Below are 22,048 nucleotides of genomic sequence, written 5' to 3'. Positions count from 1 at the left end.
TATCGGTGAAGTCCAGGAGGGAGGGGATCGTGAAAGACTCGAACCTGTCGTCAGGGATCGACGGATTCTGAGTCTTAGCTACGAAGTTCGGGACGAAATCGAGCGTCACAGATCCCCAGCCTCTGGTATGTTTAACATCATAAGAAAGGCCATGTAGTTCCCCTACTCTCTTCGCCGATGCCAGGCCAGCAAAAGAAGAGGGTCTTGAGGGTCAGATCCCTGTCTGACGACTCTCGGAGTGGCTCGAAGGGTCTTCGAGTCAAACTCCTAAGTACGATAGTCCACATCCCACGCAGGGGGCCTGAGTTCCCGGCCTGGGTGGGCAAGACCTTTCGAAGCTCCTCATTAGCAAGGATATCTCGAACGAATTCGAGATGTCCAGTCCCCTCAGTTTTAGGACGAGGGCCAGGGCGGCTCTATATCCCTTAACTGTGGGTACTGAGAGGAGCTTCTCTCGGCGAAACACGAGGAAATCCGCTACCTGCTGAAGAGTGGCTCTGAGAGGAGACAGACCCTGTCTACGACACCACCACAGAAGACGGCCCACTTCCCTGGTACACAGCTGCAGAGGACTGTCGGACGGTGTTTCCAGCCATCTCTGTTGCTGCGCTACGAGAAAAGCCTCTCGTTCGCAAGAGATGGTGGATAACAGCCAGCGTGAAGTTGAAGGGACTGGACTGCTTGGTGGTACCGTTCTACGTGTGGCTGGGCTAGAAGGTTGTGCCAAGTGGGTAGCTCTCTCGGTGCGTCCGCAAGAAGAGCCAGCAGGTCCGGATACCAAACGGCTTGTGGCCGTTTGGGAGCCACCAGGATCATTCTGAGATTGGGAGTGCCCAGCGCTCGACTGATCCCTTTCCGAATCAGACAGAAGGGAGGAAAGGCGTAAGCGAAGAGGTTGTCCCAGGGGTGTTGGAGAGCGTCCTCTGCAGCTGCCCATGGGTCCGGCACAGCTGAAAAGAAAACCTGAAGTTTTCTGTTGTGCCGGGTGGCGAACAGGTCTACGACCGGTCGCCCCCACAGGTTTGAAGAGCCTTTCCGCCACGTCTTGGTGTAGAGACCATTCGGTCCCTATCACCTGATCCCGACGGCTGAGCTTGTCTGCTACTACATTCCCTCTTGCCTGAATGTAGCGTGCTGACAGCTCTATCGAGTGAGCCGTGGCCCACTCGTGCACCTGCACCGTCAACTGATGGAGCGGAAGAGACACTAGCCCCCCCTGCTTGTTGACATATGCCACTACTGTGGTGTTGTCGCACATCAACACCACTGAGTGTACCACGCAGTCCTGAAACTCTTGGAGAGCGTTGAACGCCGCCTTGAGTTCCAGGACATTGATGTGAAGGTGCTTTTCGTGATGGTCCCACACACCTGCAGTCAGCAACTCCTCCAGGTGTGCACCCCATCCCTCGGTCGATGCGTCTGAGAACAGAAGCATCTCCGGGGGGGGAGTGCGTATGGGCACTCCTCTTAGAAGTGGGTTCTTTGTCGTCGAGCCACCAGGCTAGGTCCTGCCTCACCTTGTCCGTGATAGCCACGGGAAAGTAGGAGGATCCTTGGCCTGAGACCAACTCTCCCTTAGTCTCCACTGGAGAGACCGCAGGTGAAGACGCCCGTGAGGGACTAACTTCTCGAGTGACGACAGATGGCGATCACGACTTGCCATTGCTGTGCTGCCTGTTCCTGCCGAGACAGGAACCGGCCGGCTGCCTCCCTGAATTTGCTGATACGCAAGTCTGCGGGAAAGACTTGCCCTGCTACCGTGTCTATCAGCATACCCAGGTACTTCATCTTCTGCTTGGGTTCGAGGTCGACTTCTCGTAGTTTATCACGATCCCCAGATCGCGACAAAACTTGAGGAGCGATCTCTGTCCTGTAGCAACTGCGAGCGGGAGCTCGCCAGGACTAGCCAATCGTCGAGATACCTCAGAAGACGTATCCCGTTCGAATGGGCCCAAGCCGACACCAGAGTGAACACTCGCGTGAACACCTGTGGGGCGGTTGAGAGACCGAAACCAAAGTGCCCTGAATTGGTACACCGTCCCGTCGAAGATGAAGCGGAGGTACTTTCTGGAGGACTGATGGATGGGTATTTGAAAATACGCGTCCTTCAGGTCCACTGAAAGCATGAAATCGTTCCCCTGATCGAGTCGAGCACTGAGCGGCGGCCGACACCATCGTGAACCGCGTCGTGCGAACGAAGCGGTTCAGGGGAGAGAGGTCTATCACCGGACGCCAGCCCCCCGATTGCCTTCCTTCCACTAGGAAGAGGCGGCTGTAAAAGCCCGGTGACTGGGTCCTCCACGATTTCTACAGCTCGTTTCGCCAGCATGTTCTTGATCTCCTGTCGAAGCGCGTTGTCCTTTGCTGCTCCCCGGACATAGGTCTGTAGATGGACCGGTTTGGAGATGAGGGGGGCCGAGACTCGAAGGGTAGTAGATATCCCTCCCGAAGGACGTCTACTATCCAGTTCTCGGCGCCGTAGCGCTGCCAAGTCGCCCAATGGCTCGCTAGGCACCCCCCCACTTCCGGCAGCAGGTGAGGGGGAACGCGTACCTAGCGTTTCCCTCCTCGTTTCGACTTCTTTCCAGCACCTCCTCGGGGAAAGGAGGGCTGGGAGGAGGGCTGGTTGCGGCCTCCTCTAGCAGAAGTTGAAAACAACTGGAGTCTTCCCACGGGGTTTGGACGTGCAACCGTCTTCACCGCTGTGGAAGCGCTAGCCAAGCTCTTTGGTTTGGCCGCAGTTACTCGAGATTGCCCAGAAACCTTCGAGACTGCCTGGTGGACTAAGCGGTCACTCTCGTCAGTGCGCCGCCGTTCCACCGCAGCGTCCACCATCTCTCCAGGAAAGAGAGCTGGGGAACTCCTAAGAGGTCCATTCGTAGCCGAGTGCCGCCTCACGCCCGGCCCCCTTGGTCATCGGGTAAGGACTGCGTCCCTACGTCGAAGAAAACCAAGTTGGCCCACAGGTTAGCAGTCTGATGGGCGAGGTAAGAGATTGCTCTTCCTCCAGACTGGCACAGTCTCCTGAAAGAAGCGTCGTCTTCGAGAGCAGAACCCCCAGAGCCGGCCGCTACTTTGGATATTGTGAGGGACCACAAATCCAACCAGGAAACTGCCTGGAATGCTGCCATAGCGGTAAGATTCCAGGGCAAGTGCCTCCTGCTTGCGAGAACCATAGGTTCTCCGACAGGAGCTGCTGCAGGGACACACCTGGAGTCAGCCTCGCTAACTCCGGGTTAACCTGTTTCGGCAGTATCGGGTCTTCCGAAGGCACGTAAAATCGCCCCTCTGTCGCTGTAGAGGAGGAGGAAGCAGCTTAGAGGACCGTCCGGTATTTTAGCGAGTCCTCCCGTCCTGAGACGAGATTCTCCACCTGATCCAGGACCGAGTCCGCAAGCTCTGATCGTGGCAACCCCACCATCATTTTGGGCTCCCTCTTGGGACCCCAAAATGATTCGAGCCGGGACGTGGGCTCTGCTGGTGGTAGCGGCGATCCTTCCGCAAGGTCATTATGCAGACGCATCAGCTTAATGACCTCTGCGAAGTTCCTCTGTATCTCAGGCGTTACAGCGTCTTGTGGAGTAGGACCGTCCAGTCCCTCCAGCAAGAGCATATCCCTCGATACTCCTCCTTCAGAAGGAGGAACAGCGACAGACCCCTGACGGTCGCCTCCAACTACTTGCGCGTACGTTCTGGTTGGTCCTAAGACCGTGCCTGAGCCGTACGGCGTCATAGCTGGGTCACGAGCGGCGCACCTCTCGTGATCGCTCCTCGGTACCTCGCTCCTCCCGGTATAGCCCGAGGAGGTTGAAGGTACTGGGAGGAGGCAGACCTGACGCTCCCCCCTCGCTCGCTGGCAGGACCAGCGTGGTGTGGAGGGCTGCTGCTGATCGTCAACCCGCGGTGACGGTCGAGCAGCAGCCCTATCCTTGCCGCTCGCCTGGGGCGATTGGCTCGGCTGAGAAACGTCGAGACCGGATCCCTAGCGTCAGGCGAGCTGCCGCTGGTCACCGTCTCGCCGCGGTCCCATCGGGAGCGGCGGACGGGTGACCTGCTAGGCTCTCTGTCCCCCCCCGCGTCGAGAAAACCGGCCAGCGTCCTCTCGGCGCGTCAAACGCTGGTACCAGCCGTGGCTGGTACCGGCGGCCGTGGGGACTCCTTCCTCGCCTCAACCCGTGGCCGGTCAGCGACCGTCACGTCAGCCCGTCAGCAGCCAGTTTGATCGCTGCGAGAGCGTCCACTGGCCTGGCGAAAGTCGTGTGCACGCTCTCGCCAGTCTTCTGCTCCGCGCCGCTGTCTTGACGGCGAGCGAGCTCGGGCGTCAAAACTTTGGCTGGACGGTCCTCTTTGGAAGAGCGTCCACTCGCGTGCTTCTCGCGAACGAGAAGCGCCCGAGACGGGAAAACCTGGTTTAGCGGCAGAAGAACCGCTAGCACCAGGTGAGGACGCACCAGCCGAGGCTGGTGCACCTCTGGTCCCCGTCGACTTCTTCTTTGCAGAAGAAGCGACGGGCCCCGTTCCCGAAGGAACAGGAGGACCAGCAGAAGAGCTCCCCGACTCGCCTGAGCGAGCCGGGCCCTTAGAAGATCCCGAAGGAGTCTTCTTAGGGGGGGAGGAGGCACCCTTCTTCTTCTTCGGCTGTTTAGCCTAGAAGTCGAAGGGGAAGGAGAGGCAGCAGACGACGAAGAAAAGACGACGAAACGACGACGACACCTTCTTCCTCTTCCTCTTCTTCTTCGCCAGGCTCCGCAGGACAGAACGTCAGGTCCATTCCAGTCCAGAGGGAGCCGGGGCAGTTGCCGAAGCAACAGGGCCCGACTGCACCTGTCCGGAAAGACCTGAGACTGTGACAGCACCACCAACAGCAGGAACAACAGGAACAGGTCCGGGAACAGCAGGAACGGCAGGAACATCTGAAAGAGAATGCGCAGGCCGCTGATCTGAAAGGGAAATAGTAGCTGGGACGGCAACAGGTACGGCAGGCACGGCAGGTACCACGGGAGAGCCAGGCGTCCTGTCGGCAGTTACCGTCATCCGTGGCACTGGCGGCAGGTCCAGGGGGGTACTCTTTGGGCAGCGGAAGTCCGGGGTCGGCAATACAAAGAATCCAGGTGGTGGTGGCACCGTCCTCTTTGGCACGGCAGTAATGGGTTTTTGTATAGCCGCCGTGGGTGTCACCGACATTATATGTGGCGTATACACCAGATGCGGTGGCATCTCATATGCTGGTGTCGTTACTGTTGTTGTAGTAGTGGTCACCGCACCATGAGTGACCACTGCCGACCCCGCCAACCGCTGAATCAACCCTTGGATGCTGGGCACTCCCTGCAGTCCCAGCGACTCCCACACCTGTCCCAAGTCGTCCTTCGCTGATGGCACACCTGCGGAAGCAACAGTCGGGTTAGTTAGAGGGGTTCCCTCACGCCTGGGGGGAGACACACCCCCCCAGAGCGTACGGAAGACCCCGAGTACAGCTGTACGTCCGGGTAGCGGGCGCCCTCATCCACACTCGACGGATCGAGAGAGGAGAAGGACTCCGCTAACCCCCCCGCAGGGGAAGGCGCGAAACGTGGGGGCTGGCCGGGGGGCAGGAAAGAGGACGAAGTGTCCGTTACCAAAGGAGTCACTGGACTTTCCGATGACTTCTTGGGCGGCCTAAGTCTCTTCCTGCCCTCGTACAGCACCCACTGCGCCTCGGACCAATTCATACATGTGACACAGGGCTCGTTGCGGGAGCACTCTCGCCCCCGACAACGAGTACAAACCTCGTGAGGGTCCACATCAACAAATGATCTAAAACCTCCACATCTACGCCCCTCCAGCCCGGGACACACTCTACGGGCGACTGGAGGGCGCGGTGATATCTCCATTTCTTCCAATTCACTCATTGCAAGATCAATAAAGAAATGTACAAGTACTTACAGTCACTCTGATTTATACAGAAAGAGAGGGCAAATACTCAAACTCAAAGCAAACGACAAAGCGGGCAGAGCGATGACGAAACACGTCCTTCCCACACACGGCCGAAAGCAAAAGTGATTTGTTTACCTCCCAGTCGCGCGGCGCGCGACGATCGGACAAGCAGTTAACTACCGTTCTCCCCTTGTTCGAAGCTTACGACCGTTCCAGCTGCCGCTAGCTACTTCCTATTGTTAAAGGACCGAGGGTTTGTATTACGTATCGGAACAATTGTATTTTTCTCAATCAAAACATATGCTCCTCAATGCTAACTTTCCTCTTTTAATGACTTTCTGGTCATTGCAAATTCGGCCCCATTAATTTCTTATGGTGCTGAAAACAGACAAGAGGCCCAGGGAGCGAAAGCGATTGCATCACACTATGGCGGTAATCCAGCAGTAAAACATCTTCATATCTCCAAAAAGTAAATAATAAAGATATATATCCGCATTACGATTATAACAATCACATGAATAGCTGATATCAATCTGCATGAATAACTGGTAAACTGTTCTGCAAGAAAGGTGAGTATAGCAATTATTTACAATTGGTACGAAAGTCAAAATGTCGTGATGTCATAATACAGGACTTAGGCAAGGGACCGTTTTACGATTGATGTGATGAAAGTGCCCCAGCATCTATGGGTACAAGTGGTGTGCAGACTTATCACAGGAAATGGGAAGTTTGTTGACACAAGCGACTCCGCAAACATCGAGAAGGCGTCAATCTTCTAAACTTTTTTAATCGTAAGTAAAAATTTCAAAAGCGTTTTGGTGTTGTGGGCCAGCGGTGGCCACCCTTTTCACTACCCTATTTTAAAGCTTAAAATATGGCCTTAATTTCTAACTTTGGAGAAAATACTTACTTCGAAAGGAGAGTAGAGGTCTTTAGCTCCGTCTCTCACCAACAAGAACTCGCGACTGATGACCATCTCTGGTGTCAGGACGCGTTAAAAGTACTTTTTCGGAGGGTGGCCAGCCGTGATAGTACGTGTGAGTTGGCCGTCCATGCGGTGTTTTACCCTATGACCTAACCAGACCTTACTATTCCCTAACCTAACCTTGGACGCCGTGCCCTTAACTGGCCAGGGGGTAGGGCTTCGCCCTTCGGGACGTCACCAAGCAGGCTACCTACTACCTAGTAAATCGTGACCCCTCCTCCTCCTTACTAGCCTACCTAACTAGCAGGTACGTCGTGTAGCCTAACTGTAAAGTAGGCTAGCTATGCTGGCCTATGATATTTCAGCTAAATGATGACATTTTTCATGGGCTAGATTAAGTCATAACAGATTTCTGTGACCTACCGATGCCTAAAAGCCCAGTTTCAAGTGGTAGGGACACCGTGACCCCAGACCAGGTCAGGCGTCGCCCTCACAGGTGAGACAAAGACCCTATTTTTTACCCAAAGGAGAAACGAACCGCAGACATTATATTCATACTTACACTTCCTGAGTTTGGAATCTACTTCTCTGTGTTCAATAAGCCTTCTCCGGTAATCAGCAAGACATTGGTCCTTCTCGGCGGCCGTCATTTTCACAGTCTGTACGTTGCGATTCGCTTCTATTATGACAGTATGACTCTCACTTTGTAGTAGTAGTAATAGTAGTGCTGGTGGTAGCTGGGATTCTCCTCTGAAACGGCTCTCTTCCTCCTCGTCTTCTGTTTTTCCTTTGCTTTTGTGCTCGTTTAAGTTTGTCGTCTCTGAAATACGGAATATTTTCACATAATTCCTTTGGGCAGATCTGAGAATAGTACGATTTTGGCAATCAATCCCTCTTTATCTACTCTATATGGGTGCTTGCGTGAATCTCTATATATTGCTGGGCAATAAGAGAGAAATTGTCTTACTTTTCCGTAATCTTTTCACAGCATGAAACATTTATGTGCTCCTTTTTAATTTTTCTTTACTGTCACTTAGTTCTAGTGTGTTTAATCTAGCCCAACTGATCAGCATTTTTTTTTTTTTTTTTTTGTATAGTCTGTAAATTTTTTTGTCGTGGATTTCTCTTTTTAGCCATGCTTCTTTTGTTCCTATCGTTTATCATTTCTTTTAACCGTCTTCCTTTAATGGATTCAATTTTGCTTAAGCTAAAATTTAATTCTTGTATTTGTTTATTTCATATAGTTGCCTATTTCCACCACTCTCGGGCTATTGGGGCTAAACTTTGGCCTAAACGGCTTCGGGAGTGTCTTTAATCATTTCAGAAACATCAAAAACTATGGATTAGATACTAATATCTGTTATTTTCGGTTATTTTTTCTTGTGTGTTGTAGACAAAATAATCTATTCTTCATATCCCCAGAGTAACAGGAAAAGGTCCCATTCCTATCGACATGCACAACTACCCGTGTACCTCTGTGCTTTCACTATTGTCATGCAGTCTTGATTATCTATATTTTGCAGTTCATTTATTTCTTTCTCGGTCTCTAGGGTAGACAAGAGTGCAGTAGCACAAAAAGCCATAATACATAGGTTCAGTTGTATACTGGAGGACTCCTTTTAAAATTTACTGGCTTCAGTTGTATAATTTTTCACCCTTAATGTTGAATACTCACATTCTTGATTGCTTTATCTAATTTTTCACCCATTCCCTCTGTCTCTTCCCTCACTTGGTGTTCTAATAGGTACTACCCTCTGAAGTACTTTTACCTTGTTCAATTTTGAGTTCTCATTTGGTAACAAATACTTCATGTAATCTTTATAAGAGCCTTGCACTGTGACATGGCGGTCTAGTGAAATTTATTTATAATAATCACCATCATATTCCACAATATATTCTAGAACCTTCCACTTCAATTAAGTTTATCAAACCTAAACTCTTATATCTTACCATTAACAGATTTAAACTAGGTAGTCATTCTTAAAATGGCCTTGCAAATAGTCATTTTTCTATAAGGTCATGAGAACGTTAGTTTTTTCTTTGCCTATATGGTACGTATCTATCTGAGAAACTGTGAAGGGAAACAGTTTTGTAGTTTTCAATCAATCCATAAATTGATGCTGCAAGGTCATAACTCCTCTTAGATCAAATGTGCAAGTTTAATGCTGCACTGGATATAAGAATTATATTCCACAATGTTGTTCTTTAGATTCTCGCATTAATCATCTAAAAATATTGAAAAATAACCAACTATGGCCAAGTATAAATGTGCTTAAGAAAACTATGACTAAGACTGTACACAGGGTACTCCATTCTATCTTGTTAACTTGTTGATTATACTTGCAGAATATAGTGTGTATATATACAATGATTTAAAGATATTTATTCATTTGCTACCTTTAACAAATTATCAGTTTATAACAGATCTGAATTTGACCGCAAATTCCTTCATATAAATTTAGCGCTACTCTGCAGCACCATAAATTTAACCTTTCCCTCAGTGGAGTTGCAAATTTCTAAATACCATAACTAATCACACTTCAGATAATTTTATGAACACAGGAAAATAACACATCTCTCATATCAAGCTAGTATAATCTCTGCTAATTACAATGATACATCTATAAGGGTTATCTGATCCAAGCTGAAGTAGAAAAATAATATCAAGAGGCTGACCATGGACGGTATAGAAAGAGGCAGTAGGAGGCATTTGTTATTAGATCAAAGATGAAAAATAGAAAAATATAAAGCCATAGATAATGGACGGTATAGAAACAGGTAGGAGGAGGCAAATGCAGCATTTAAATAGAATATACTAGTAGCATAAATATTCTTATAAAGCTAACTGAATCAATCCGGTATTATTTTTCTAATAATACAAGTTGTGATTCAAAGACAAAATAGTAAGCCACAATGATCTCAAGAATTATTAGTAAAACAGAAATTTTGAACTCATAATTAAAGATTCAACAATGTAAAATATGTACGTATAGAAATCCTCGGCACCTGCTTTACAGTTTCTGACTCCTATTTATCGTAGATCCATTGCAGACAATGAGAAACTCTCCGGACAATGTACATAATTATTGGTGACCAATCTCTCACTACCATTTTTCCCCTATAACTTTGGACATAAGTGATTCTATTTCAAGGCCAATGTGATGATAAATGCTAATAAGCCCTAAGTATAGAGGATAATAGTATTGAGCTTCAAAAAAGTAAACTCCACTCTTAAATGCCTTCTGTGGTTCACACTATAAAGTAAATCACTTAGAAATGACAGTCTATGTCACATATAGCTGTGCAATGTCCCTAAAAATTAGATACTTAACCAGCACATGGGCAAATATGCAAAACTCAGGTTATTTAGGTACTGTACATAGTAATATGTATATCATACTATCTACTGCATATTTTGCAAAATAAACTTTTGTATTCAACCTTAGGATGAATAGGAAAACATACTTCATTCTTGATTCCATTTGAAGACAGTTATTTAAAGACTTCTGTAAGATTGTCAGAATACAGTACAAGATATCTAGAATACATTCTAATTACATTCATATTAAGAGCTTGCACCAGACTTACCTATATTATCATAAAAGCTTCATAAGAGAAGAACAATAGGATGTTTTATCATTGGCTATGGAAGGCTTTGCTACCTATAGGCACACTTCATAAAAATCTACATTATTAAATTTGTTAGAATAGTCTATATTAAGTTAAATTCAAGCCCTGTGGCAAGTGTAATGATGACTGCAATACTTTCTAGATATACATAGAGCTTAAAAAAGTAGTAGACAAGGAAGCACTGACACCAGTTGGGAATGCAGGCAAAAAGTACAAAAGACAGAAGGCAGTGGAAAGAATTAATTTTAAGTCGAATCCCATAAGGGGAAAATCTTACATAAAATAACCTAGGCTACTGAACCATACAAGAAGCACAGACTGAATTCTAGCACAAATCAAACTTGAGCATGATACAAAATTAAAGCACCCTAAAAGGAAATAGTATAATGTATTCCTTGCTCCTCTACATTTGATAGCAAATACAGATTCTAAAATAACTATGACTTGCCATGAATCACCACACCACAGACATAAAATGGCATAAAACAAGGCTACCAATGAATTATATACTAAAAAACAAAACAAACCAATGTGAAAATAAAGCACTATGAAGAAAACTACTACACATACTGAATATTTCTATAAAAATAACTTGATCACGTAGCATACATTTGTTTTGAAATTAATATGAAATGCATGCCAAACAACACATATGTGGAGTAACAACACAGTTTTCTTTCCCTCAAGATCTTAAGAATTCGTGCTTTTGAAAACCTCAAAACCAGAATCCTCCTCTTCAGTGAACAGCAGCACCTAATATATTCAAAGGATAAGTACTTCCAGTTTTAATAAAATCAAAGCTCACTAATCTGAATTTTGGATAAGGTCATACTATCTCATTTTAACCTTATAAATATAATTCAATTCATCGCAAGGATTAGTAACTATGCAACTTCATATGAAAATTGATACCACAAACTGTGATTAGGAAAAAGTCAAATAGTATATTTATTTCCATAACATCCCTATTTCAAAAACACTGTAGTGAAAGTTTTGTATTTCAAATTTCTCTTATCCTTATGTGAAAACAGTGCAAAAACACTGAAAATTATGACAAAATTACCATGCAGTATAGCTTTAGCAAGTTTAAGAACTAAACCTTCAAGTAAGAGCAGTCTGTCCTCTATTCCCAAATACTTATGCTGTACTTCAATGATGTAGGATTCAAAGAACTTTGTAAGACAAAAGAACCTAGGACATATAATTACTGTATTAAGACATAAAACAACCTTTGGGACATTTAATTACTGCTTAGAATATAGAAAATAACATAAGTAAAAAGTATTCTCACAATTCAAGTAACTACTAGGCTCAAGCAGGATCACTGAAAGAGGTCTATGATAGAAAAAACCTTAATCACAGAGCAGGATAGGCCTGCAGAAGACAATCAAGGAGGTCTGCACAATAACACAAGATAATTTTCTTTGTTGCTAAGTCATTATCACAGGATTCTAACTCAATAACTTTTTGGAGAAACCTTTTATGCACTAAAAGGCATGGCTACAAAACTGCTGAAGTTACGAAGTTGGTGCTTAAACGTACATGATATGCAAAAATTTAAAGCTGTCTTGCTTACTCCTCATAACTCTTGGAGGAACAGCATAAGTGCAACTTGGGTGATAGTGAACTTCTAACCACGGGTTATACAATTTCAAAGTGTACTACGTATATCCAAAATACTGAAAGAAAACTGTAGCTAGACAACTTACATTATTTGTTTTTTTTATCAGAGAGCAGGCTAACTGTTGAAGATGAGGGTTATAAAGAGCATTTTCCAACAAATGATTCATGAGGGGAGGCAATATTGTGGTGCTATGAATGGTATTTGAAGTAACGTTTAATTGAAATGGGACAAAATAACCCATGAGAGAAGAGGAAGGCACTTCAGGCTATTAAAAAGAAACCGAAAAATCCAAGAAGCAAAGTGATGGAGAGAAAAACCTGGATAAGGAACAACTATAGGAACTGTATAAGGGGTGCCTATAGGAACTATATCAAATTCTAATCAACATTACCTGCAAGACCTCATGAGTAAGCTGCATACAGACTTCTCTACCACCTTACCAAATAGAGAGAGTTGTAATAATGAAAAAATGCATCATATTTCATTGAGGGGGTCCCAATCATTTTAAATTTATAACTATCTGAAATTCCTTGGTATTTATCATAATGCTGCATTAGTTGAAATGTGATAGCAAGAAAAATGCAGATGGTACTGTAGTGGGAACTGCAAAGACTGAATCAAGTTACTATTATGAATGATAACAGCCAGAGCTTCATTCTTATAAAGTTAGCTTTATAACCATTAGACATAGTACCACTTAAAAATATTTAAACCCCATCCACTCAAAATTCAATGCCTTCCAATGTTCTGTCTAATAAGCTCCCTTTATATGTACCTTCTAATTGGGCTACCCATGATATACCACTACAAAATATAAATTTCAAAGAAACTTTACACTTAATACCTTAGTTTAAGACAATTTTGAAAAATATTCAGTCTTAATCATAAGCTTTGTTAATAACATTTTGATTTTATCTTGTATATAAAGCACTCAATTACGATAAAATTTCTATTTTTCTTACTCCGAATCCAAAAATACAAAAATTTCCTAGCATGCATTAGTGTAAAAAATTATTGAGTCTTTAACTATTTTCGCTGGTAAAATAATTTATGATTATAGAAAAGATAAACACGGTGGCTTTCCTCTCTCTACCCATATTAATATAAGTAGGCATGACACCATCTGTACATATTTGTTTCTTAAATTGAAATGGACAAGATAGTACATGCCCCTGGCAACTGTCAAAACACTTCTTAATTTTAAGGATGGTTAACAATTTGACAAACTGTGTGGAGGTTACAAACTCATCATTGGTCTAGTAGGAAAAGTCCTTCAAAAGGTTAATTTACAAAATGTTGGTCATTCTGCATTACTCAACACTCCCTAAATCACCGTACGCATGCGAGCTTATCCTCTTTTTAAAAAAGTAAGATTAAAAGTGCACTCTCTCTCCACTAAGATATAGTTTCCAGCTGCCATGCCATCTTCTGTCTTTCACTATAAAACTTATATGATTCTCAAAAGAACAAGAATGATAACTATCCATTGAAGTAGAGTGCTGCATAAATTTATTTAAACAGAAAGAAATGTATTCAACGGGCAAAGTCCTCGTGGACAAAATCATTATATCATAAGAAAGACAAGGCTTATAACAGACCCAGTTTTTGTCTTTGAAAAAAAAAAAATTTAAGAATAAATCATAAGATACAGGAGTTACTAGTTACCATAGCCTTCAGGCATTAAGGCAAGTGGAATTCCCCAGTTGAAACAAAATTATTGACCGAGAGTTTACCAGCATGGATTTTGATAATGTACTTTAACACCAACATTTAGCACCTCTAAATGAAGGTTCCAAGAAAAATGTAAAAAATTACTCTTGGTAATGTTTGTAGCATAAAGAAAACTATCCTTCAGCAAAGTCAATGTGCAATCTTCATGACTAGTATAAAAATATCTAATAACCTAAACTAATGGAAATAAATAGTGAACATAAAAATATAAAATGAGATAATGCCAAAAAATTAAGGTATGTAAAGGCGGATATACTGGAGAGCATGCAGTTAACCAAAGCATTGAACACAACAAAATACCAATCAATCATACCATGTGAAAAATCAATGCTGTATCATGATATACTACTAGTTTAGAATACTACCATAGTGCAGTCAGATTTAGATAATTCTATCATAAGAATTTGAGTCCTACATTCTTTTTCCTATCACTTTAGTAGACCTGGCTGTTTATGAACCAACTAAACATTAACTAAACAATGAAATGGTCTGACTTGTTCATTGTTGATAAAGTTATATAAAAATTTATCCTACTGGGAAACAAGTCATTATAAATTGCAATATCCAACTAACTCAAGGTACAAAATGCTACAAATACTAATGTCCTCATCAAACCAAAATATAACTATTTTTACATAACACTGAGGCCATGGTAATTTTACTTGGAATGTTAAGTGCTTCACAGATCACTATGGTAGCATTGATTTTAAAGTTTCAGCCTTTACAATGCTACAATGCATGCATTTTTTTTCTTCATGCCATTTGACAATTATCCTCTGCAAGGCCATTGTGAGGTATACACTTTAATTAAACTATTTGACAAATAAAACACAGAATAACTTCATTTCAAATTCAAAATAAATTATGAAAAAAGGAACTTAAAAAGATTACAATGAATTCCTCTCAAAATAGACACATAAAAGAAATAATTCACTACAAAATCTACTTGGGTTTGCAGGAGAAACAGCATCTTAGTCACAAAGTAAACAATTTTACCTACACTACTGCTATTCATCTTGTAAATAGCACACATGACAGACAGCCAACTATTTAAAATCTATATTCCTTGTAAAGTTAATACTCCCTGTAAACAGAAGGCTATCCATCAAGCCAAAGTCTTCTACAACAATATTACAACTTATATCAAAACCACAACCTACTGTAAAACAATCTTTGAGTACAAATGTGATTAAGTATTGAGCAACATAAAGTACCAAACTGCACAACCTATTACATACATAAATATAAAGACAAATCTTCTACAGCATTGCACGTTCCCTCTTGTTTATTTTGATCTCACATGATTATAGTTGCCAAACAAGACAATGGTACTGATGTAATACCAGCCATATCATTGGTTACATATTCCCATACATACAGTGTTTGAAGTGTACTCCTATCTTGTTGCTACTTCCATTATTTTTTTTCAAAATAGATTATTCTCCTTTTGCTAAAAATCTGATGTTTGAAAGAATAAATGTAAAATCAAAACCCAATTTTAGTGATACAGTATTTTACAACCAGCCCCCACACCACCCCTAAAATACTAAAACAGTGGTTTAAACAACTTTAATTCTTTATCAATTCCATTATCCTAAGGCATTTAAAAAGCAAATTTTTTGCCATCTTAACAATACTGGGCTAACTGCAAGACACATCACCACTTAGTTTTTGTAAGCTGTTTCCTTCAGTGTACTGAATCTTTCATTCAAGGAATATCTATAAGCCTAAGTAACAGCTTTTCACTCTAGCAGTTTAAAAAGAGAAAACTTGAAGATATATACACACTGTAATATATAAATTGATGTCACACTGACACATAACCTGTAGTCACTTACAAACTTTAACATACTGAACATAATTGTTCAGCAGAAAGCTACTCAAATACTGTACTAATTGGCTCTTAAGTACTTCAACATATGGAATTCCCAAGTGAGGAGTATTACGTCAAGAAAGAACAAACTTGAGTCAAGCAGATATATGTAATCATTATGTAGATTCCCAAAATTCTAAACTTTGATAAGAAATTGGCTTTGAGCCAAGAAAATTTCCATGGCAACAGAAGCCACCTCTGAGTAGATTTCCTCAAAGGGTACTTTCCTAAGGCCACCTACTGAACATACTGGGCAAGTTTCCATAAGGCTCTGTTCAGCACAAAGAAAATAACACTTAAAACATTCTCCACACATCACACATCAACGAGTGAAATGCAAAGTGGTGTTATTCAAGGATGGTTTACCTCAAAATAGTTACCAATAGTATATGATGTACTTGCAACAAAATGCAATATACCCTGGAGATGCTACTACAAGGATAAATTTTCATTTCAAGCTAACACCAATATTTGACTTCATATTTTTAGAAATTTACAATTGTCGTACCTGTCCTGATTTTAATTTGGTCCTATAGCTGTTGAGAACCTGAAAGATCTAAAAATTGGAGCACTAAATAAATGTATGAACCCAAAACCCATTTCGAAGTGGATCCATAAACGAAAAAGAAATTTGGTTTACCAGCACAATTTGCTAGAATGGCAATTTTGAGTCAAATGGAAGTCAGCAACTGATATAGGGGTCTTCAATAAATGAAACTAAATAAGTGACTAGATGCTTTTTGGTGACATTTCTATCAGTAAACAACTTCATACATCTCCTGTGTACATTATACTCCTGTTTTAATCTAAACAGACTATACAATATGAACATTCAACTTACAAGATAAAAAATATAAGTGGTTGAGCATCACTATGGTTAATCCATATTTTCCCCTCTGTACAAATTAACTAAACAATCAAAATATTCCATTATATAAGTAAAACACAAACATGTACAGTATCAAATACTGAGCTTTCAGGTTGTGTTGTCCCTTTAATGCTTTGTAATACCTATATATATGATAAACACAAGAAGTTCTTCCATGTCATCAAATTAGTTTGCAAAGGGATGAAATAATCTTTACCTAGCTTTATAAATAATAACCAGATAAGCACCCAAGTTGCCTTAAAAGTTTTCAAGTTTCTAAGCCTTGTTATTCAAATACTGTATAACTTAGTAAAATATTAAGTAATTAAGTAGGCTAAGAGATAACTTTTCTCAACCTCAACATACTGTTTCAAAAGTGCTCCCACAACAGAGCATATGACAGGCATTATTTCTGACAGCCATCACACAAAATGGATACAAATAAAAAACAGTATATGTACTGGCCTTTTAAGTAGCATCAGTAACTTAAAATCTACCTTTTAAGCAACTTTTTTTTTTTATAAGCCTGAGGCTTTTTATTAATGTACTATTGGCTTTCTTACTGCCCTGTCCAAGTATTCTTTAAAAAATTTTCTTACACTTCTTTGAAAGAGATGATAGATGCAAGGTGAATAAGATTTAAGTCAAGAACATTCTGTAAATACCTAAAAAAAAATTTCTTTACCAAAGACCAGTGGCTGCAACTTCTTCTCAAGCTCTTAAGCTGTAAAATCATGTCATTCTGTTTACCTTGCATCTCTAAAAGTCCCCCACCTTGGGTTGTGAACCTACCAATTATGACTAGATCTGAGGTTTTCTTCATGTTGTCCATTTTATTTTAAGTCTGGACAGTAATCATGTTACCCACAATAACAACCCATACACAAAAATATATGTATATCTAAATCAGAAGGACAGTAACTCAACTTTCTATGTCATCACAGACTTCAAGTCCATTAACAACCACTCCCTCTCAATACCACAGGATACCTAAATTACGCAGCCTATAATACAGTTACACAATATCCAATAATCCCACGCAGCTCTTTTTAGCTTAAAACTTTCATTGCCCATCCAGTATACTTCCTCAGCTTTAACAAAATTTCTATAAAAGAAATACCCTATAAAGAGTACAGTATTATGTATTTTAATTACCTCTGAAGCTACTACTTATTTTCCTGTGGAAAAACTGAACTCTTACAAATGCTTATAAACAAACACCTTTGAAGCTAATCCTTTTCCTATGGAAAAACTGAACTTTTATACAAATACTTATCAAAATAAGATATATTTTACATCCCTAAAAAATTAAATTATAAAAATACAAGATAATCATACCTGGCAGCATCTTGGCAAACAAATAGCACCAAAATACTTTCATAAGACCATGGTCTCTGATGATACCTAGCGTTTTGTGCTCATACTTATGAAAAAATAACACTATGAAGCTTTTCTAGTACTTTTATCTGACAATATATCTTTGGAATAAGGAAAAATATAACTCCTATAAGATTATACTATAAGCACCCATTTTAACAGCTATTCAGTTAAGCATTATGACAGATGGTATTGTGCGCAAATTTATCTAAAGTAGACCTGCTGATATTTTACTTACAGGCAGCAAGCAAGCAGGCACTTCCCTGCATTTCTTAAACTCCAGTTTAAATAACTCAAAATACTGTACTGCTCAGATGTGCTGTTGGTCATGTGACAGGAAACTTAACCAGGTCACATGACAAAGTCAAGATATGTTAAGGAAGAACTTGCTTCTCAACAAAGCATACGTTGTGCTTTCTTCATTGTGTACATGTAATAAGCACCAGCATGGGAAGCAATAATCCTATTTAAAAACCACAATTCATTAAAATGCCACAGATTCAAGAAAATTATTACTCACCCTGACCCTGAGTATAAGATAGGAGTTGCGCAATTTATAAGGGCAATCAAAAAACAAGAATTTTAAGCACTGAAAGCATCAGGCTCTTTGACTAGTGCCAACATCAACCTTTGTTGCAATGGCCCGGTGAACATTTGGGTTTCTTGCTAACATCAGAACTGTCCAGTTTTTCACCAATTTCTGAAAGGAGAAAATATACGTTGAATATGTTGTACCAACAGTGATCGGTAATTTAGATTTCTTCTTAAAATCTAATCAACTAAGAAAAGAATTACACTTGTTGAAGATTATCTGGCTACTGTAAATTTCCTGTTTTCACAAAGTATCTTATCTCAAAATTTTTAATAGTGTTTGCTCATCTGGTAAACAAATTTTTTTCTATAAATTTTTTGTTTCCTATACCAATTCTGTGTCATGTTCCTCCCTATTAAGAAAAACCCCCTTTCACACCAGAATAGGCATTAGAAAAATCAAAATCAACCACAATAAAGAGGACATTTTTTACATCTGGGGAAAATAGTTTTAGTCATTATTCCAAGTTTAACTATACATACCATTAAAATTCCTAAATTTATTAGGGCAGGCCACATGAAACTAGCCTTAAGACAAACCTTATGAAGAACAAAGTTTTCAAAACCACACCTAATAAATAAAGTACTATATTAATTTATCGGTTTTATGTACCTTTATTTCTTCAAAACTTATCAATCAGATTTTAAAGACAAAAAAAATTGGCCACTTAGGTCACAGGTGGCTGAAAGCAGATAGCTGCAGCACACTTTGCGCAGAGTATTCCATCTATGAGGGTGTAGCTTTTTATTCCCGTCAGAACAAGTAACATTTTCAAATGACCTTTCAATCAATAGCCTAATTCTGTGCAAAAGCCTCATTCTGTGCAACTTCTCTCCAGCCAAACAAACTTCCTGAATACAACAAAACAAAGAACCCAGGGGACATGCCTAATCTACAAGCTGTCATTGTTTTTCTGATACTTACTGACTGTATCAGAGGGCTTATTCTCATCAGCTCCCTCAACCTCCTCAAGGACAGCTTGATTGAAAGTGAGGGAGGCTACGCGTAAAAAGAGTGCGTCAACATTGTCTCCTGTCTTTGATGATACAGCCCAGTACTCTGCCCCAAGCCCATGTGCTACTCTCCTGGCTTGTGCTTCGATTTGATTATAGGCCCCCTCACTCTGAAAGACATTTTAAGTACAATTACCTTATGAAAAATTAACATTTAAAGCTGCAAGGCAAAAACTCTGTCTGTAAATCATTAGATCCATTCTAAGATGAATAAAAAACTATAGAACCTAAATGCATATCTTTTCTATCAAATTGAAAATAATACTATTACATTTCTCTCAAACATTGAGAGCTTTTTTTCACTTTTAAATGCATGGATTTAAAAGTGTACTCAAGCCAAAGACAAGAATCCTTAAAAATAACACTATTACAGTAGTGTTTTATGACAGTTTCACAATGAAAAGCTAGCATACTTAAATGAAAGGCTCGTGATCTGGAAGAATTCCTTTCAATTAAAACATACATTGCTCAAACAAAATATTCCTACTAACCATTAGGTCACGCTTTGTACCAACAAGAAAGACAAGAGGATTGGTATTACGATTTGCCTCCTTTGCTTCTTCCAACCACTGAGCTGTATGGGCTAATGACACTATGTTAGTGACATCGAACACGACCATCACCGCTGTAGACAAGGATGAATAATTTTCATATCAATGTGATGCAATTAAAACCCTAGAAAAGGGCATATAACCCAATAAATAAGCAGATAATAGTACTGCTTCCTATATCACATGTACCACCAAAAATTTCTTTTATTATTTCTAGTCCTTACTTTATGCAGAGTACTTTCTTAAAATACCATACTTCAACATCAGTAATCTGTAAGTTTGCTTACCATTAGCCCCTCTGTAATAGGAAGCAGCTATACACTTGAATCTCTCTTGTCCAGCAGTATCCCAACTGAAAATATAAAAATACCTACAATATAAACGAACCCAAAATATCTATACAAACAAAAGGTTCTTATGATATGACATACTAAGAGACAACAGTATCAAATTTCAAATAAACAGCCAGCTGTAGCAAAAGACTAGAAGAGTTTAATTTCTGAACTTGGAATATATTATGTACAGTACTGTGCAATGAACAGTTTTCTGAAGTTTATTTTTTGTTACCACAATAAAGAATCACTAAGTAAAAATAACTCCAAGTAAACTTCCCACCTAAGTGAAAAGTAACATGACAATAAAAGATAAAAATGAGGTCTACTCATCCTTCAAGTTGTATGTGCAACTAAAACACAAAGCATATGTACACATGCAGTGGATATAAAACACATGTATGCAAAAATTCTAAAAGCTAACTCAAGCTAGAACATGCTATCAAGGCAGGGCATATAACATGCATGTCTTCATGATTAAATATAGCATCTTGTTATGAACAAGGAACAAGAAAGTTGTTCTACTGTACTAAATTTTAATGCAACTATCCAATGATAAATAGCATACAAAAAACATGCAGCACATTTTAAACACAAACACTTATGAAGAATTACAGCACAACACTATGGGACACTTTTTAACTTTATATTGGTCCCGTATTGCTCACATTTTGGTAGCCTTTGAAGGTATCTTAAGTAAAATCCTGATCATGTGATGAAACAGCTAAATGTATATGTACGTATATTGGTTTGGCTTGTAGAGCCCACATTTTAGCTAATCATTTTTCATAAACTGTTGTCTAAAACTTTCCTTACTTTTTGCATAGATAACTGGTACTGTATTAGGTAAAATAGTTACAAATGTCAAGGAATATGTACGTACATAACTTCTGAGAAACACCTACTCCTGGGGATTACTGTGTACTGTGTCCCTTGTCTGACATTACTGTATGTTTTATAAGGTCTGCACTGCAGGAAGGATGTTGGAGTTATAAGCATCATTCTTTTGGCTTTCACCCTCACTGCATTCTGCTTGAGTTCTCTGTATGTATTACTGTTTTTTGTTGCCCTCCTCCCCAACCATAGACATTCTTAACATCCTTAGTACATGTGTCTACGATGAACTGCAATGCAGAGAAAAGACTACTGCACACTAGACTAAGTGAGCAAATGCTCTATCATGGGAATCATACATATTAGAAGTTCTATTAGCTACCGTAGAGAACGACATTTACCCTCAGAATATATAAGCTACTAAGTAGTATACTTTGATGTAATCTATACCACAAAAACGAAAAAGATTGTATAAAAATAGCCAGAAAGTTTGCCAATGCTAGACTAACAAATACCTGTAGAATTACCAGTGATTTTCATATAAACATAAGATCAAGTGGTAAAACAACCTTAGTGAAAAAACATTCCAAATTACATGCTGTAGAAAATAACAGAGCTCCCCTTTTACACACATGGTCTTTTAAGATATGGCAAGTATTTTATTGAAGGAAAATCCTCTAAAGTACCCACAACCTTTGAAGCATGGAAATCTCATACAATAGACAAATATTTATGAGAATATTCTACAATGATATCTGTAGTCCTGGGCAAAGTTAGCATGACAA

At 40.7% G+C, this 22,048-nt stretch overlaps 2 protein-coding genes across 2 annotated transcripts in view; both read right to left on the bottom strand.

The window, feature by feature from the left end:
• LOC135200967 (26S proteasome regulatory subunit 10B) overlaps positions 1 to 7,559 on the bottom strand; it is a 33,776-nt gene extending 26,217 nt beyond the window's left edge. Inside the window, exon 1 of the mRNA XM_064229748.1 lies at positions 7,401 to 7,559. Within this exon, the coding sequence (XP_064085818.1) occupies positions 7,401 to 7,488 (88 nt within the window). The 5' untranslated portion in view covers positions 7,489 to 7,559. The remainder of the gene's footprint in view (positions 1 to 7,400) is intronic.
• A 1,857-nt stretch (positions 7,560 to 9,416) lies between these two features.
• Positions 9,417 to 22,048, bottom strand: part of LOC135200960 (ras-related protein Rab-34-like) — a 16,364-nt gene continuing 3,732 nt past the window's right edge. Inside the window, exons 4-7 of the mRNA XM_064229737.1 lie at positions 20,385 to 20,449; positions 20,038 to 20,171; positions 19,458 to 19,656; positions 9,417 to 18,641 (exon numbers count right to left, since the gene is read on the bottom strand). Coding sequence (XP_064085807.1) covers positions 18,565 to 18,641; positions 19,458 to 19,656; positions 20,038 to 20,171; positions 20,385 to 20,449 — 475 coding nt within the window. The 3' untranslated portion in view covers positions 9,417 to 18,564. The remainder of the gene's footprint in view (positions 18,642 to 19,457; positions 19,657 to 20,037; positions 20,172 to 20,384; positions 20,450 to 22,048) is intronic.

The sequence above is a fragment of the Macrobrachium nipponense genome, chromosome 23 (assembly GCF_015104395.2).
Source record: "Macrobrachium nipponense isolate FS-2020 chromosome 23, ASM1510439v2, whole genome shotgun sequence".
NCBI classification, from domain to species: domain Eukaryota; kingdom Metazoa; phylum Arthropoda; class Malacostraca; order Decapoda; family Palaemonidae; genus Macrobrachium; species Macrobrachium nipponense.
The sequence above is the reverse complement of the archived record's forward strand: the minus strand, read 5'-3'. Positions and strand labels throughout refer to the sequence as shown.